This window comes from Macaca thibetana, chromosome 2 (genome assembly GCF_024542745.1).
Source record: "Macaca thibetana thibetana isolate TM-01 chromosome 2, ASM2454274v1, whole genome shotgun sequence".
NCBI classification, from domain to species: Eukaryota; Metazoa; Chordata; class Mammalia; order Primates; family Cercopithecidae; genus Macaca; species Macaca thibetana.
In genome coordinates, this window is record NC_065579.1 from 139737519 (window position 1) to 139751057 (window position 13539).

At 47.3% G+C, this 13539-nt stretch overlaps 1 protein-coding gene across 1 annotated transcript; it reads right to left on the minus strand.

Annotated features, from left to right (window-relative positions):
• Nucleotides 1–2006: 2006 nt before the first annotated feature.
• FANCD2OS (FANCD2 opposite strand) lies at nt 2007–6424 on the minus strand. The gene is made up of 2 exons (XM_050778738.1): nt 6185–6424; nt 2007–2652 (listed from the first exon to the last, which is right to left on the minus strand). Exon 2 carries the CDS (start codon nt 2642–2644, stop codon nt 2111–2113), a length of 534 nt encoding a protein of 177 aa, XP_050634695.1. The 5' UTR covers nt 2645–2652; nt 6185–6424; the 3' UTR covers nt 2007–2110.
• Between the last annotated feature and the right edge of the window lie 7115 nt (nt 6425–13539).

Below are 13539 nucleotides of genomic sequence, written 5' to 3' on the forward strand. Positions count from 1 at the left end.
GGCCTCCCAGAGTGGTGTGATTATAGGCGTGAGTCACCATGCCTGGTCGACTTAAACTTCTTGTCAATGCCCAAAGAAAGTCAAAAGGAATGTTTTGGCTGCTTTTTAAATTTTTTTGATTGGTGTGATAGTATAAGACCAAAATAAAGGCCGGGCGCATGGCTCACACCTGTAATCCTAGCATTTTGGGAGGCCGAGGAGGGTGGATCATGAGGTCAGGAGATCGAGACCATCCTGGCTAACACAGTGAAACCCCATCTCTACTAAAAAATACAAAAAATTCGCCGGGCATGGTGGTGGGCACCTTTAGTCCCAGCTACTCAGAAGGCTGAGGCAGGAGAATCGCTTGAACCTGGGAGGTGGAGCTTGCAGTGAGCCAACATCGTGCCACTGCACTCCAGCCTGGGCAACACAGCAAGACTCTGTCTCAAAAAAAAAAAAAAAAAAGACCAAAATAAAATAAAAAAGCAGCATCAAACTCGTGTTAACTTTGTATATATAATGTTTATTTCCATATTCTGAGTTATACCTAACCTAGTTAATTTTTTTTTTTTTTTTTTTTGAGATGGAGTCTTGCTCTGTTGCCCAGGCTGGGGTGCAGTGGCCGGATCTCAGCTCACTGCAAGCTCCGCCTCCCGGGTTTACACCATTCTCCTACCTCAGCCTCCCAAGGCGCCCGCCAACCCGCCCGGCTAGTTTTTTTGCATTTTTTAGTAGAGACGGGGTTTCACTGTGTTAGCCAGGATGGTCTCGATCTCCTGACCTTGTGATCTGCCCGTCTCGGCCTCCCAAAGTGCTGGGATTACAGGCTTGAGCCACCGCGCCTGGCCAACCTAGTTATAAGAATGCTACAAAGGCCAGGTGCAGCGGTTCATGCCTGTAATCCCAACACTTTTGGAGGCTGAGGCCAGGGGATTGCTTGAGCCCAGGAGTTTGAGACCAGCTTGGGCAACGTGGCGAAACTCCATCTCTACTAAAAAAAAAAAAAAAAAAAAAAAAAATAGAAAAATTAGTGACTCATGCCTGTAATTCCAGCACTTTGGGAGGCCAAAGCGGGCAGATTACCTGAGATCAGGAGTTCAAGACCAGCCTGACCAGCCTGGAGAAACCCCGTCTCTACTAAAAATACAAAAGTAGCTGGGCATGATGGCACATGCCTGTAATCCCAGCTACTAGGAAGGCTGAGGCAAGAGAATCGCTTGAACCTGGGAGGCAGAGGTTGCAGTGAGCTGAGATCGTGCCATTGCACTCCAGCCTGGGCAACAAGAGCAAAACTCCATCTCAAAAAAAAAAAGCCAGATATGGTGGCCCACACCTGTAGTCCCAGCTACTCAGGAGGCTGAGGCGGGAGGATCCCTTGAGCCTGGGAGTTTGAGGCTGCAGTGAGCCAAGACCATGCTATTGTAGTCCAGCTGGGATGACAGAAAAAAACAAAAAAATGCTACAAAATTACTTGTAGTTTATTAGAAATAGAACATTAGGAGTACATTTCAGCTAAAATGGAGAGTCATGAGTTCCATGTAGCCTACCAGAAAGCCTAGCTTCGTTCAGTGCTACCAAGATCTTTCTTGCCAGGCTGTACGTATTGTTTAATATCAGTATATTTCTACCCACTTTTGTACACTCCCATGGTATTAGGGTGTGGTTAGTTAGGGTTTTTTTCTTATTTTCATTGTTTTGGTTGGGGGAGGTTTTAAACTAATGCTTGACCTATGTATAGATTTTTGACATCCCCTGGTACATGAAATCCATATCTTTCTCCTCTACACCCCTTTTTCCCCCAATTCATTGTGATCTTAGGTGTTTATGTGAGTTCACACTAGGCTCATTGGTTTATATCATTTGTTTAATGGTTATCACATGTACATGTCAATGCTAGTTTGACTCTAAATGGTTCAACCTTACAATGGGAATGTTTTTCCTTGTTCTCTATCATTGGTCCTTTTTGGAGGGGAAGGGATGAAAGGGGCTCCTGAATCATCACTGCTTGAAACAAAAGCAAGATGGCTGGGGCAATGACACAGTTTCATTTACATGGACAGGTTTCTGTAAGCTTCAGTTACATGCCAAAGGGCATGGTGTGAAGAAATGGGGATCAAATGAGGACCCTTTACTTGGAGTGCTGCAAGGCAAAGGTGCACTTTTTGTAAGTTGCATACAGCAAGAGGATAGAGCGCAGCATCTGTTTGCACATAGTCACTGTCATCTGAATCTGAGGCTCCTTCAGTCCAATGGGCCACTGGTGCTCCCTGCTAATGATTTTGCAAAAGGCTGACTTGTCTGAAACTCTGAAAGTCCCGGTCCATTTTGGTGGCTGAGCTGTGATAACCCTGCCAAAGACAGAATCTACTCCACTGAGGCGGATGGGCTGGGGCTTCCTGACCAGTCCTTTGTTGTTCATTGTTCGCAATTCTGATGTGTGACAGGGTAACTTGGGACTCACTCCAGATTCCAGGAATGGGCTGTCTAGGACTAGAGTGACCTCTTGAAAGCACAGCTGCACTTCAAGGTCAGATGGTGTGTGTGGGAAGCAGGGAGAGGCCCTGAAGGGGTGCTTGGAGGAAGGTATAGGTGTCGTGTGCCGCAGCCATTGGAAACTCTCATCCAGTGGGGTCCATGGTGACCAGAGCTGGTATCCTGCCATTGACAGTCCTAAAGGAGGGAAATCAGAGCATGGAATTTCCCTGACATGCTTTTCATGATGGTATGGACTTTTTTTTTTTTTTTTTTTTTTTTTTTTTGAGACGGAGTCTAGCTCGGTCGCCCAGGCTGGAGTGCAGTGGCCAGATCTCAGCTCACTGCAAGCTCCGCCTCCCGGGTTTACGCCATTCTCCTGCCTCAGCCTCCCGAGTAGCTGGGACTACAGGCGCCTGCCACCTCGCCCGGCTAGTTTTTTGTATTTTTTTTAGTAGAGACGGGGTTTCACCGTGTTAGCCAGGATGGTCTCGATCTCCTGACCTTGTGATCCGCCCGTCTCGGCCTCCCAAAGTGCTGGGATTACAGGCTTGAGCCACCGCGCCCGGCCGATGGTATGGACTTTCAAATTCCCATCTCTGTCTCACTATTGACATAAACTTATTCTATAGTTCCCATGAATAGATTCCAACAGGTGTTAGGATATTAGTAATTCTTTTCTTTCTTTTTTTCTTTTTTGAGACAGTCTCGCTCTGTCACTCAGGCTGGAGTGCAGTGGAGCAATCTTGGCTCACTGTATTTTTAGTAGTGACAGAGTTTTGCCATGTTGGCCAGGCTGGTCTCCAACTCCTGACAGGTGATCCACCTGCCTTGGCCTCCCAAAGTGCTGGGATTACAGGCGTGACTCACTGCGCCCAGCGTGGGTATTAGTAATTCTAATAAAGGGAAGTAGGGAATGATTACAAATATTGATCTGGCAACTGCTATGTGTACTAAAACTTTATATTACACTTTTTCACAAGCCTTTGGAAGTAGGTCTTAACCCATTTTATAGATGAGGAAATGATTTGTCTGAAATGAAATGAATATAGGTCCACTGTTAGGACCTATGCTATGTTGTTAGCTGCTAATGACAGAATCTATATGTTCTGAGGTGACAGAAGCTGCTGAGAATTCATGATGAGACCTTATTACTTGAGATTAGAAGAAGCTCAGAAAAGTCATATCTTAAAAATATTTATGGCTGGACACAGTGGCTCATGCCTACAATCCCAGCACTTTGGAAGGCTGAGGCAGGCGGATCACTTGAGATCAGAGTTCCAGACTAGCCTGGCCAACATGGTGAAACCTTGTCTCTACTAAAAATACAAAAATTAGCCGGGCATGGTGGCGTACGCCTGTAGTCCCAGCTACGTGGGGAGGCTGAGGCGTGAAAATCGCTTTAACCCAGGAGGCAGAGGTTGCAGTGAGTCAAGATTGCACCACTGCACTCCAGCCTGGGTGAAAGAGCAAGACTCTGTCTCAAAAAAAAAAAAAAATTGTGCGGTTCGCAATGTATGAACTCTGTACAATGTATGAACTTGCAAGTATGAACTTCAGCATCATTTGGAAACTTGTAGATGTGCACATTTTTGGGCCCCACCTCAGACCAACAGAAACAAACTCCAAGTGGGGCCCAGCAATCTGCATTTATACAAGCCCTCTTGCATTGTCTATTTTGAGAATTTCTTATGCTATTCCTTTCAAACAACTCTAACTTTCACTATTCATTACTGAGATCATCTCCTGGCCCCAAAGGCCACTGTATTTTCTCTGCACACGGGAGCAACTTGCAGACCCCTGGGTTATTTATATACCACCTCAGAGGAGCTGGTAGGAGACTGGGAGGAGAAACATTTCCAAAGTCCAGTCAAAATATTGTTAAAGATTTTTGTTTTTCTAGATGTGGGTGTGTTTTTAAATTTGTTTTTCTGTTTTGTTTGTTTTCCATCTGTGGAAGACCTACTGGTTCCATAAGACCTTAATTTTCTTTTTCCTTTGAAGATTAAAAAGGGCTGTGAGGATATTGCTAACTCAAAATTTATGCAAGTAAAATTAGAATTTTCTATCATTCTCCTTCAACATTGCCAGTATACAAGAAGGTTTACTGAATTCAGAAGCTAATTCTTTTTTTAGCGTGTACCTATTTTGTTAGTGGGCATAGTGGGTCCCTTTTCTTTCTAGCCAAGTGTATTTCTCTGCCCCTTCTCCCACAGAAGATAGCAGCAGATCCCATCCTATCCAGTAATTGCCCCAGAAATACTGTGAAAATTTTGACATCTTCACCACCGTTTGTGAGATAGAAAAGTTGATTTTAAAAAAAGAACGGTTGGCCAGGCACAGTGGCTCACACCTGTAATCCCAGCACTTTGGGAGGCCGAGGCGGGTGGATCACTTGAGGTCAGGAGTTCAAGACCAGCCTGGCCAACAGGGTGAAACCCCGTCTCTACTAAAAATACAAAAATTAGCCAGGCGCGGTGGTGGGCACCTGTAATCCCGGGTACTCATGAGGCTGAGGCAGGAGAATCACTTGAACGGAGGTTCCAGTGAGCTGGGATCAAGCCATAGAACTCCAGCTTGGGTGACAGAGGGAGACTCCATCTCAATTAAAAAAAAAAAAAAAAAAAAAAATGGTTGGTGACATTTCAGACCAGAAGACCTGCCCCTGATAATGGTTAGTATGGGGGATTTGTTGATTTTCTGCAACTAGTATGTTTCTCATGATCTATGTAGGCTCTTTGCAAAGTACTAAATGTTCAAATATCTGGGCGGCCTTAGAATGAGAAAGGGACACCCAAGGGACAGTTATCTATTCCAAACACCCTGTGAAAGGCTTCTGGTGCTTGATATCTTGACCTTCAGAGCACATACCCAAAAGAGGGACTACCGTGGTACACCACCATGACAAGGTGGGCAGAGAGTATAAATGCTGCCAAGCATATTTTTAATCCCATAATATGAGATTTTAAAAAGTATTTAATCCCAGGATCATTTTCTCTTTCTTTTCTTTTTTTTTTTTTTTTTTTTTTTTTTTTTTTGACATGGAGTCTGGCTCTGTTGCCCAGGCTGGAGTGCAGTGGCGCAATCTCGGCTCACTGCAAGCTCCACCTCCCAGGTTCATGCCATTCTCCTGCCTCAGCCTCCCGAGTAGCTGGGACTACAGGCGCCCGCCACCACGCCCGGCTAATTTTTTTGTGTTTTTAGTAGAGACGGGGTCTCACCGTATTAGTCAGAATGGTCTGTCTCCTGACCTCGTGATCCACCCGCCTCAGCCTCCCAAAGTGCTGGGATTATAGGCGTGAGCCACCGGACTCTGCCCCCAGGATCCTTTTTTTTTTGCCACATCTTCTAAGAGGAAATAGAGGTAGAAGTAAAAGGCTTTGTCAAATGTCCAGCCTAAGTCAGGGCGCGGTGGCTCAGGCCTGCAATCACAGCACTTTCGGAGGCCACGGTGGGCCAATCACTTGAGGTCAGGAGTCAGCCTAAATATTCGGCAGAACCAACATGGGATGAGGGGCTTCTAAACCTAGGTCCCCGCACCACTTCGCGCAAAGTTTAAAGATGGTTCATCCCATCCCCACTGCCCAGAAGTCACTGTCAACCACTCCAGAAGGGCTTGAACCTACGAAGTCTGCTCAAGCTGCTCAGTAGCTCCCAGATAGGGAACTCCTGGTTCTCCTGGTCAAAAAGGTTTCCCCTTCACACCCCACTTCCCGTTCCAAAGCCCCACCTGGGAAACGGGGCGTTAGCGCCAAAATGCAGCTGAGGTCGTGAACTGTAAACGGAGATGCGAAGGGTCTGGAGCTGCTGAGAGTGGAGAGGCTCCCACTCCAAGCCGGAAGAAAGGGCTTGGGCCTCCTGGGTCTCTATGCGGGGACGGGGACCAGAAGGTTCTGGCTGAGGAGGACGATGCGGTGGGAACCTGGGCCCAGTCCCACCATCCGGGCCCAGGGCTCACCTGCTGAACCCTGAGGGTCGCACGCTCCAAAGCGGCGGCCGCTGTTCGTGGCGCCTGGCAACCACCTTTGTGACTCAGGACTGCGGGGCAGCCCGAGCCGCGGCGGGGGGCCGCACTCCCCGCCCCCACCTCATTGGAATGCCTTGTCCAGGACTCGGCCTTCAGGAGGGCTGGTTCGAATCCTGTTCCCTCCATTGTCTGCCTCCCTACCGTGCCACACCTGTGTACCTTTGATCAAGTCACAGAGGACAGGCGACCCCTACTTCAAAGGGCCTGCATAAAAGTCCCAGGACCTGTAGTTAGTGTTAAAAGTTAGCCCCAACTCATCACACTGTGCTCAGTGGGTGCTCAGGCTTGCTCAGTGTTGCTCTATTTGAATGATCCCAGTGCAAAGAAATAGAATAAATGTTCACCTGTCAAGAGGAGGAGGAAACGCACGTCCTTCCTTGATTTCCTGACAGAAAACCTTTCTCAGCCTTCTGTTAAACCTGAGAGTACCTGTAATCCCAGCTATCTGGGTGGCTGAGACGGTAGACTGCCTGAGCCCAGGAGTTCAAGACCAGTCTGGGCAACATAGTGAGATGCCCTGCTCAAAAAGAAAACAAAAATATCTCAAGAATAATTTTGTCTCATTCTTATAATGCAGAGATACACTTTTGCCATATTAGTGAAGGAGTGATTTGACAACTTTGTAATCATCACTTAAAATAATGACCCTGGATGGCTGAGGGAAAGGAGGAGTCTACCCAGCTGATGTCTGTATTCCCAGTACCTGGTTATTGCCATGCCTGGCAGTGTGCAGTATTTGTGGGGGGAAGTAGTTAATGGCCTACTTGGCCTTCCCTTGTACACCCAGAATCACCCTTGCATTTTACACACTATAGAACACACACCACAAATAAGACTTGTCACCTTTGGTCTGGTTCTTTGGGTAAAGCTGATGGAGAGAGACTGAGGGCCTGAGCATAGGGTCAGGCAAGATCCTGATTTAGAAGACACACCCCCACTGTCTGTGCATGTGCACCTTGTGGAAGAAGAGGTAAGTGGAGAAGAGTGTGGAGGGAGTGTCAAAACATGAAGAGAGGGGCACAGAATAGTGAGACTTGGAAGAGACACAAATGATTTTGAATTACAAAACTTTTTTCCCCAGCTGGTTCACTTTTATTTCCATCTCTTTTTTTTTTTTTTTAATGGAGTCTCACTGTGTCGCCCAGGTTGGAGTGCAGTGGCTTGATCTCAGGTCATTGCAACCTTCACCTCCCGGGTTCAAGCGATTCTCCTGTCTCAGCCTCCCGAGTAGCTGGGATTACAGGTGCCCGCAACCAGGCCCAGCTGATTTTTGTATTTTTAGTAGAGATGGGGTTTCACCATGTTGGCCAGGCAGGTCTCGAACTCCTGACCTCGTGATCTGCCCTCCTCAGCCTCCCAAAGTGCTGGGATTACAGACGTGAGCCACCACACCCGGCTTTATTTCCCTCTTGAATAAAAAAAGACATTTTTATTTTAAAAGAAAACAGTCATTTTTATTTAGGTTTTAATTGCACAGTGATTTTTTTGTTGTTGTTTTGTTTTTTAAATGAAAGTCCTCAATGCAAAATTGTATGTTTAAAAATTACTGGATAGATAGGGCTTCATACTGTTAAGAATTTGTATGGGCTGGGTGCAGTGGCTCACACCTGTAATCCTAATACTTTGGGAGGCTGTGGCGGGCAGATCACCTGAGGTCATGAGTTCAAGACCAGCCTGGCCAACATGGTGACATCCCATCTCTACTAAAAATACAAAAATTAGCCAGGCGTGATGGTGGGCACCTGTAATCCCAGCTACTCGGGAGGCTGAGGCAGGAGAATCGCTTGAACCCAGGAGGCAGAGGCTGCAGTGAGCCAAGATCGTGCTATTGCACTCCAGCCTGGGTGACAGAGCAATACTCTGTCTCAAAAAAAAAAAAAAAAAAAAAGAATTTGTACAACAGTCCTCTGTGCAGTCTGCCCAGCTCTAAGGGATGTGTTCTCAGAAGTGCCATTCACCATCACCTCTAAGTCTGATAGTATGCTCCATATGGAAAACCAGAATGTGATCTGTATCATCCAGTGCTCAACATTCTGGTTGCACTGTTCAGGGATTCTCATGACAATAGCCACATTTACTCTGCCAAAAGCTGATTCAATGCTTTCAAAGCAGGCAGCAACACTGCTATGGTGCACAAACTGTATCCACCCTTAGATGTCTCAGCACATGTTCCATTTATTATGGCAGTAATATGGTGTCACGAAGTGTTAGTAGGAATTTGAAATACTGACTTAACAGGCCCAGCTGTGCCAATGATGGTCCAAGTGCATATGACTGCAAAGGAGGCTCAAATGACCAGGCTTAATGTAATTGCTATATTTCTTCGAGCTTTGATTCCACATTGATTCTTATACCTGAAGTCATCAGTGAGATCCCCAAGTTCCGTGAAGTGTATGGCCAACTCAAAGTGAAGACAGGGGCTCGGCATGGTGGCTCATGCCTGTAATCCCAGCACTTTGGGAGCCTGAGGCAGGCGGATCATTTGAGGTCAGGAATTTGAGACTAGCCTGGTCAACATGGCAAAACCCCGTCTCTACCAAAATATACAAAAATTAGCCGGGCATGGTGACTCATGCCTGTAATCCAAGCTATTCAGGAGGCTGAGGCAGGCAAACTGCTTGAACCCAGGAAACAGAAGTTGCAGTGAGCCGAAATTGCGCCACTGCACTCCAGCCTGGGCAACAGAATGAGACTCTGTCTCAAAAAAAAAAAAAAAAAAAAAAAAGTGAAGACAGGGACCTGGTTTCCCTATGTTAACTGTAGCACTCCTGGCCGGGCGTGGTGGCTCAAGCCTGTAATCCCAGCACTTTGGGAGGCTGAGGCGGGTGGATCACGAGGTCAGGAGATCGAGACCATCCTGGCTAACACGGTGAAACCCCGTCTCTACCAAAAAATACAAAAAAAAAAAAAACAAAACTAGCTGGGCGAGGTAGCAGGCGCCTGTAGTCCCAGCTACTCGGGAGGCTGAGGCAGGAGAATGGCGTGAACCCGGGAGGCGGAGCTTGCAGTGAGCCGAGATCTGGCCACCATACTCTAGCCTGGGCGACAGAGCGAGACTCTGTCTCAAAAAAAAAAAAAACTGTAGCACTCCTTGTTGCACCAACAACATTCCCAAAGCTGGCCTCTGCAGCCCTGTGTCACTCATCAGAAACAATTCCTACAATGAAGAACTATCATGCTAGCAAACCCATAACTGGAGGACTGTCTGACAGCAAGCTCTGTAAAGCATTTAGGAAAAGGCTCCTGAGGTCCACAGGAACCATCTTCACTCAAGAACAGCAGCATATCCTTGAGTCATTTGGAATTACACAGGAGATTCTGGAACAGTGTATAGGAAGTCAAGCAAAAGGACAAGACTTGAGTCTGACTTGTCCATGGAAGATGATCATTTAAAAAAATTGTTGGATATAGTTTTCTGCCATCTGCATAATAAGAAAATATAAACTGATCCTGAGTGCATGCTTTATGAAGAGCTAGGCATTGTGCTTAGTGTTTTATTTATACTTTCTCACATAATCCTCCAACAATTCTAATTCATCAATGTTGTTATCCTTGAATTACACATAAAGACACCAAAGCTCAGAGAGGTGAAATGACTCCTGGATGGTAGATTTAAGATTTCAGACCATGGCCGGGCGCGGTGGCTCACGCCTGTAATCCCAGCACTTTGGGAGGCCGAGGCGGGCGGATCACAAGGTCAGGAGATCGAGACCACGGTGAAACCCCGTCTCTACTAAAAATACAAAAAATTAGCCGGGCGCGGTTGTGGGCGCCTGTAGTCCCAGCTACTCGGGAGGCTGAGGCAGGAGAATGGCGTGAACCCGGGAGGCGGAGCTTGCAGTGAGCCGAGATCGCGCCACTGCACTCCAGCCTGGGCGACAGAGCGAGACTCCGTCTCAAAAAAAAAAAAAAAAAAAAAAAAGATTTCAGACCATGATGCAATACCTTTATTTTTTATTTTATTTTTTTGAGACGGAGTTTCACCCTTGTTACCCAGGCTGGAGTTCAATGGTGCAATCTTGGCTCACTGCACCCTCCGCCTCCCAGGTTCAAGCAATTCTCCTGCCTCAGCCTCCCTAGTAGCTGGGATTACAGGCACCTGCCACTACCCTCGGCTAATTTTTTTTTTTTTTCTGTATTTTTAGTAGAGACAGGGTTTCACCATGTTAGCCAGGTTGGTCTCAAACTCCTGACCTCGTGATCCACCTGCCTCGGCCTCCCAAAGTGCTGGGATTACAGGCGTGAGCCACTGCGCCTGGCCTTGATTTTTGATTTTCAAATGAGAAACTTCTTCCTGGCTTCCTTCCACAGGGTTTGTGAGGGTCCAGTGAGGTAATAGCTATAAAAGCATATTTATAGCTTATAAAATCCTCTACTGGGGTAAATAACTGTTAGCAATGGTTTCGTCCCAGTTAATGCTAATACTAGTAGTAATCTGCCTCTTCAGCCACTTTTTTTTTTTTTTTTTTTTGAGACAGGGTCTCACTCTGTCATCCAAGCTGAGTGCAAGAGTGCAATCACTGCTCACTACAGCCTTGACCTCCCTGGGCTCAGGTGATGCTCCCACTTCAGCCTCCCAAGTAGCTGGGATTACAGGCACGTGCCACCATGCCTGACTAATTTTTCTATTTTTTGTAGAGACAGGGTTTGACTGTATTGGCCAGGCTGGTCTCAAACTCCCGGCCTCAAGCAATACGCCCGCCTCAGGCTCCCAAAGTGCTAGGATTAACAGGTGTGAGCCACCACACCCAGCCACTCAGCCACCTTTTTTCTTTTTAATAAAAAGCATTTACTGGCTGGGCACAGTGGCTCACGCCTGTAATCTCAACACTTTGGGAGGCTGAGGCAGGGAGATCATCTGAGGTCAGGAGTTTGAGACTAGCCTGACCAACATGGTGAAACCCCGTCTCTACTTAAAAAAAAAATATATATATATGTATACACACACACACACACACACACACATATATGTGTATATATATACACACACACACACACACACACAGAAATCAGCCGTGTGTGGTGGTATGCACCTGTAGTCCCAGCTACTTGAGAAGCTGAGGCAGGAGAATTGCTTGAACCTGGGAGGCAGCGGTTGCAGTGAGCCGAGATCGAGCCATTGCACTCCAGCCACAGCAACAGAGCAAGACTCTGTCTCAAAAAAAAAAAGAGCATTTACTGCATGCCAGATAGTAAGTATTCCCTAAAACGAGAATAAAATTGTTCATATTCCACTACCTTAGCAAAGCAGATACTGACTTTTTTGGTAGATCCTTCCTGTCCTCAAGCAGACATTTTTCCATAGTTGCAATTAAAGAAAAATGTGGGCCAAGCAGGGTGGCTCATGTCTGTAATCCCAGCACTTTGGGAGGCCAAGGTGGGCAGATCACTTGAGGTTAGGAGTTCGAGATCAGCCTGGCCAACATGGTGAAACCCTGTCTCTACTAAATATACAAAAACTAGCCGGGTGTAGTGGCAGGTGCCTGTAATCCCAGCTACTTGGGAGGCTGAGGCAGGAGAATCACTTGAACCCGGCAGGCAGAGGTCACAGTGAGCCAAGATCCTGCCATTGCACTCCAGCCTGGGCAATTAACAGAGAAACTCCGTCTCAAAAAAAAAAAAAAAAAAAAAAAAAACAAAGAAAAGGAAGGAAGGGAGGGAGGGAGGGAGGATGTTTTGTTTTTCCCCTTAATTTATTGTATTTGTTTTCATGTTGCTTGTGTTCATAATTAGCATTTAAATGACTGCATAATAGACTGGGCGTGGTGGCTCATGCCTATAATCCCAGCACTTTGGGAGGCCGAGGTGGGCAGATCACTTGAGGTTAGGAGTTCCAGACCAGCCTGGCCAACATGGTGAAACCCCCCCTCTACAAAAAATAAAAAAATTAGCCAGGTGTGGTGACCTGAACCTGTAGTCCCAACTACACTGGAGGCTGAGGCTGGAGGATAGCTTGAGCCCAGGAGTTCGAGGCTGCAGTGAGCCATGATCATGCCATTGCATTCCAGCCTGGGCATCAGTAAGACCTTGTGTCAGACCCAGCGCGGTGGCTCACGCCTGTAATCCCAGCACTTTGGGAGGCCGAGGCGGGAGGATTATCTGAGGTCAGGAGTTCGAGACCAGTCTGGCCAGGATGGTGAAACACCGGCTCTACTAAAAATACAAAAAATTTAGGCAGGCGTGGTGGTGTGTGCCTGTAATTCCAGCTACTTGGGCAGCTGAGGCAGGAGAACCGCTTGAATCCGGGAGGCGGAGGTTGCAGTGAGCCGAGATCACGCCACTCCAGCCTGGGCGACAGAGCGAGACTCCTCTCAAAAAAACAAAAAACAAAACCTTGTCACAAAAACACAAAGTTCCTTCTGAAAGGGATTGTTCCAGTTTGCAGTGTGCCCATCTATTTATGACCATGTCATTTTTTAGACTCCGTCTAAAAAAAAAAAAGAAGGCCGGGCGCGGTGGCTCACGCCTGTAATCCCTGCACTTTGGGAGGCCGAGGCGGGCGGATCACGAGGTCAGGAGATCGAGACCATCCTGGCTAACACGGTGAAACCCCGTCTCTACTAAAATACAAAAAATTAGCCGGGCGCGGTGGCGGGCGCCTGTAGTCCCAGCTACTCGGGAGGCTGAGGCAGGAGAATGGCGCGAACCCGGGAGGCGGAGCTTGCAGTGAGCCGAGATGGTGCCACTGCACTCCAGCCTGGGCGACAGAGTGAAGACTCCGCATCAAAAAAAAAAAAAAAAGACTTGTATTTAGTGTGATTTTTTTTTTTTTTTTTTTTTTTTGAGAGGGAGTCTCGCTCTGTCTCCCAGGCTGGAGTGCAGTGGCGCGATCTCCGGGTCACTGCAAGCTCCGCCTCCCGGGTTCACGCCATTCTCCTGCCTCAGCCTCCTGAGTAGCTGGGACTACAGGCGCCAGCCACCGCGCCCGGCTAATGTTTTGTGTTTTTAGTAGAGACGGGGTTTCACCGTGGTCTCGATCTCCTGACCTCGTAATCCGCCCGCCTCGGCCTCCCAAAGTGCTAGGACTACAGGCGTGAGCCACCGCGCCCGGCTATTTA

Excerpts from the sequence above, each read along its gene's own strand:
- FANCD2OS (XM_050778738.1), bottom strand. The coding sequence starts at position 2,644 with ATGGCAGGATACCAGCTCTGGTCACCATGGACCCCACTGGATGAGAGT.